We start from the raw sequence: 4,196 nt of genomic DNA on the forward strand, positions 1-4,196 counted from the left end.
CTTAAAAAAAAAATTCAGCCTCAGGCCTGAAGTCCCAGATACTCAGGAGGCTGAGACAGAATGACTGCTTGAGCCCAGGAAGCCAGCCTGGGCAACATAAGAAGACACTGTTTCAAAAAAGAAAAAAGAAAAAAATGGGAACTCGGACCTAATTTTGTTTCAGCATGTCTGGAATAGAGGCAAGGAACACACATTTTGAAACATTTGCCCAGACGATTCTTGTACAGTTGGTTTATAAACCACATACTGATAAACAAAGATTTTACTCTTGAGTATTGTCTTGTTAGAGAAAGGGCATGTTCCTCTCAGTTGCTCATAGCCCAACCTGAACCACAGCTTTAGTCACACCGCTTTAGTTTTAAGAGATCAGAGGGGTTACAGAAAAACATGGAAGCCACAGAAGACACAGTGGGTAAGTTAGGATTTTGTTTTCTAAAGAGGGAATGAAGAATTACTTCCGTAAGAGAATCTGGAACATGGTTGCCCAAATGCTCTGGAAAAGCAAGTTTTCCTTTCAACACTATGGTTGGATTATTTCTGCATTTGTTTTTTAAAAACATACATCAATACACCTATAGGCAATGGGTTCTGGTTTTAGGGAGTTTTACTTCCTCAGTCATCTGCAGCGTGCTCAGGAGACTCGGTGTACTACAGTGTAGTACTCTCAAATAGGAAGTAACAGTCTTATGACTCAGAAAATGCCACAGAACCATACTATACTAACATGATTCCGTTTTTCACAGAGTGGGCTATACTCTCTGAAGTGATTGTAAGATTGCTACTATAGCCTCACGATATGCCTTTTGTTTTCTTGTCTTCAATTTCAACTTTAGAAATTTGTGGGACTAGGGGTGTATGTAGCTCAGTGGTAAGAGCACATGCTTATTGAGAGACTGAGGCAGGAAGATGGTGAGTTCAAAGTCAGCCTCAGCAACTTACGGAGACCCTGTCTCTTAATAAAATATAAAAAAGGGTGGGGATATGGCTCAGTGGTTAAGCACCCCTGGGTTCAATGCCTGGTACTAAAAAGAAAAGCGCATTTGCTTAGCATGTTTTGGGGAAAAAATATATAAATATAAATACATAAATATATGCATGTATCTATATATAAACTCACAATTAGAGAATTTGCTTCCATAAGTACATGTGGGCCCAGGAGGTTAGCCTGGGCAACATAAGAAGACACTGTTTCAAAAAAGAAAAAAATGGGAACAATTTCTCTTGAGGGTAATGAGAAAGGAGAATCATGCTAATAATGGTAAGTCTGAGAGCGCTGTGTTGTCTCACCTGTATCCATCTTCCAGACCCCTTTGTTCACATGGAAATGATTTTCGAGAGAAGGTCCATGTACATCGGATTTGTGGGTATGCTTTAAACCTGACAGAAAAGCAAAAGTCTTCATATTGATCAATTTCATAATCTTCACTTGAATTGGTAGCATTTATAAATCCCTTTTCTGAAAAATAAAGAGGCATTTATAAATTAGATAATGGCATTCAGATGAAAATGTATTGAGATGACAAAATGAATTTTTATTCATACATTTGATGCAAGAAAGCTCAGAGGTTGGCATGCTGCAGGTCAGGTTTGAAACTCTCAGAAATGGAAGAGTCTTATCTCCAGTTCTAAGCCTGAGCTCATAATCTTTTGGAGTCAAAATTCCTTGAAGAATGGGATATAGGGACTGGGGCTGGGGCTCAGGAGTAGAGCACTTGCCTGCCACATGTGAGGCACTAGGTTCAATCCTCAGCACCACATAAAAATAAATAAATAAAAATAAAGGTATTGTGTCCATCTACAACTAAAAATAATTATAAAAAAAAGAATTGGATGTAAATAATTGACACTTTTCCTAGACAAATACATAAATAAACCTACAAGACTTTACAGACAATATCAAGAGGCTGAAGGGTTCCCCCACTGCCAGCCCAACATGTATACACTGAGAACAAAGAATGAAAAACTCTGCTCTCAGCCAAAGTAAGTCTCTCAGTCCTGGGTCCCAAATAAAAATGATCTCGAGGTGCAAATAAAAGAGCAAGCTGGCTGGCAATATTCACACATTGTTCTTGCAGAACATTTCCTTATTAGTTTGCTAAGAGAATTCCTGCATTGCTTAGCATTTTCATTTTGGCTAGGGTCTGCGTCCTAATCCGAGATTACTTAAGCATAATTATTTTGAAATGCTACGTAGCCCACCCCCATTTCCATTCAGCTCAGTGCTTGTACAGTTTACATAGTAATGGCTGGCAGCAGGTTCTTAGAACATGTATTTATTAAGAAACTATATGGCACCAGGCTCTGGACCCACAAAGATAGAAGGGATGTCCCTGTCCTTAGGAAACTATTGGAGGACAAAAGCATACAAACAGATGGTCACACTACAGTGATACATGCAAAGACTGTGGCATTCAAGTGAGAGTATGATTTAACTGGGAAAGGAAAGGAGTGGGCAGCTTATCTTTGAAAAACTGTTCTAACTCAATTTCTTTTTCAGTGTTTTAATGGTAACATCAGATTGAAATCAGCATTTGTGTTACATACCACACATTCCACACTAAAAGCAACTACAAATGATGGATAAAGATTGCATGAGCAGCCTGCATTACCCAGGATGGTAACCAAAGCTGACTGACTGGGATGCTCCGAGGAGGAACAAGTGTAATATCCAGTGTCGTTTCTTCCCACTGATGATACAAAGGCAAACAGAATCCGTATCATCGTTCTGTTTCTTGAATAGGTACTCATCTCAAAGTAGCTGCCCTGGGTGTTAATAAAACAGAGTTTGCATTTAGTGATCTCAGCGGTGCTATTACCTCATTGTTCCTGCATTTTCAGAACACAAACTTGTCACCTTACCTCCTCGAGGACTTTGTTTTCTAATTCCCAGGTGAGCCCAAATCCGTGGTTCACATGAATGGCTTTGCACCTTATCCATAAGGGTTCCCCCACTTTCAGGAATAACTGGGGAAGCGTGGTCTGAGGAGTTTGATTTAAATCTAGAAAATGAAAACACCCCAAGTAATAAAAAAAAAAGTGATTTTTTTCCCTCATCTCAAAAATATACACTGAGTATCCTGAAGGACAAAGGTTTTTTTAAAAATTTTTTTATTTGTTCTTTTTAGTTATACATGATAGTAGAATGTATTTTGACATAATATACATACATGGCGTATAATTTCCCATCCTTGTGGCTGTACGTGATGTGGAGTTATACTGGTCACGTTTTCATACGTGAACATAGGAAAGTGATGTCCCATTCTGTCTACTGCCTTTCCCATGCCCATTCCCCCTCCCTTCCCTTCATTCCCCTATGAGGACAAAGATTTTAACATCTCCAGTATTATTAACCGTATTAATGAAATAACCTTTTAGAGGTTTACTACTCTTTGGTGAGAAATCAGTTCTTACAGCATCCATAATATCACATTTTAAATGATATAAAGGGGCCTGGGGTGTAGCTCAGTGGTAAGAGTGCATACTTAGCATGCACAAGGCCCTGGATTCAATCCCCAGCACTTAATCAAATAAGATAAAACTAAATGCTATGAAAAAAAGAGAGAGGGGCTGGGGTTTGGTTCAGCAGTAGAGTGCTCGCCTAGCATGTGTGAGGTGCTGGGTTCGATCCTCAGCACCACATAAAAAAAATAAATAAGTAAATAAAATAAAGGTGTTGTGTCCAACTACAATTAAAAAAAATTAAAAAGAAAAGATAGAATTTCTGAAGCTGAATGATTACTTGATTGCTGTTAGTCCCAGATAATTTCTAAGGAATAGTCACTGAAAATAAAAGTACATGATAGGGTTAAGGGTGTCACTCAGTGATAGAGCGTTCACCTAGCATGCCCCAAGCCCCAGATGCGTCCCCAGCATGGGAGAAAAAATAAATAAGAAGGACATGATATTAGAGTGTTACCTATTGTGAACAGCTTGGTACATTCTCTGCCCAGTTCATTTCTTGCACAACACCTTATATCTGTTCCAAATAATTCATGAAGTACCTTTTCCTCCTTTTTAACAACAGCTGGACTTTCTTCTTGACAGCTGTAATTAGAAAACAAAGGCCCTTTGACTAAATATGGTTTTAAATGACTGCTGTGAGCTGGAGTTGTAGCTCAGTGGTAGGGCACTGGCTTTGCATGTGTGAGGCCCTGGGTTCCAAACACAACATCTCAAAAAAAAAAAAAAAAAAAAAA

General features: G+C 38.8%; 1 protein-coding gene across 1 annotated transcript; it reads right to left on the bottom strand.

Moving 5' to 3' along the window:
• Positions 1–1,205: 1,205 nt before the first annotated feature.
• On the bottom strand, positions 1,206–4,102 carry LOC107134648 (receptor-type tyrosine-protein kinase FLT3-like; the record flags this gene model as incomplete). The annotated part of the gene is made up of 4 exons (XM_048784875.1): positions 1,206–1,456; positions 2,610–2,763; positions 2,860–2,999; positions 3,917–4,102. Coding segments are annotated over 4 exons (653 nt in total), but the record flags the coding sequence as incomplete, so codon positions are not given.
• Between the last annotated feature and the right edge of the window lie 94 nt (positions 4,103–4,196).

The sequence above is a fragment of the Marmota marmota genome, unplaced genomic scaffold (genome assembly GCF_001458135.2).
Source record: "Marmota marmota marmota unplaced genomic scaffold, marMar, whole genome shotgun sequence".
Classification (NCBI taxonomy): domain Eukaryota; kingdom Metazoa; phylum Chordata; class Mammalia; order Rodentia; family Sciuridae; genus Marmota; species Marmota marmota.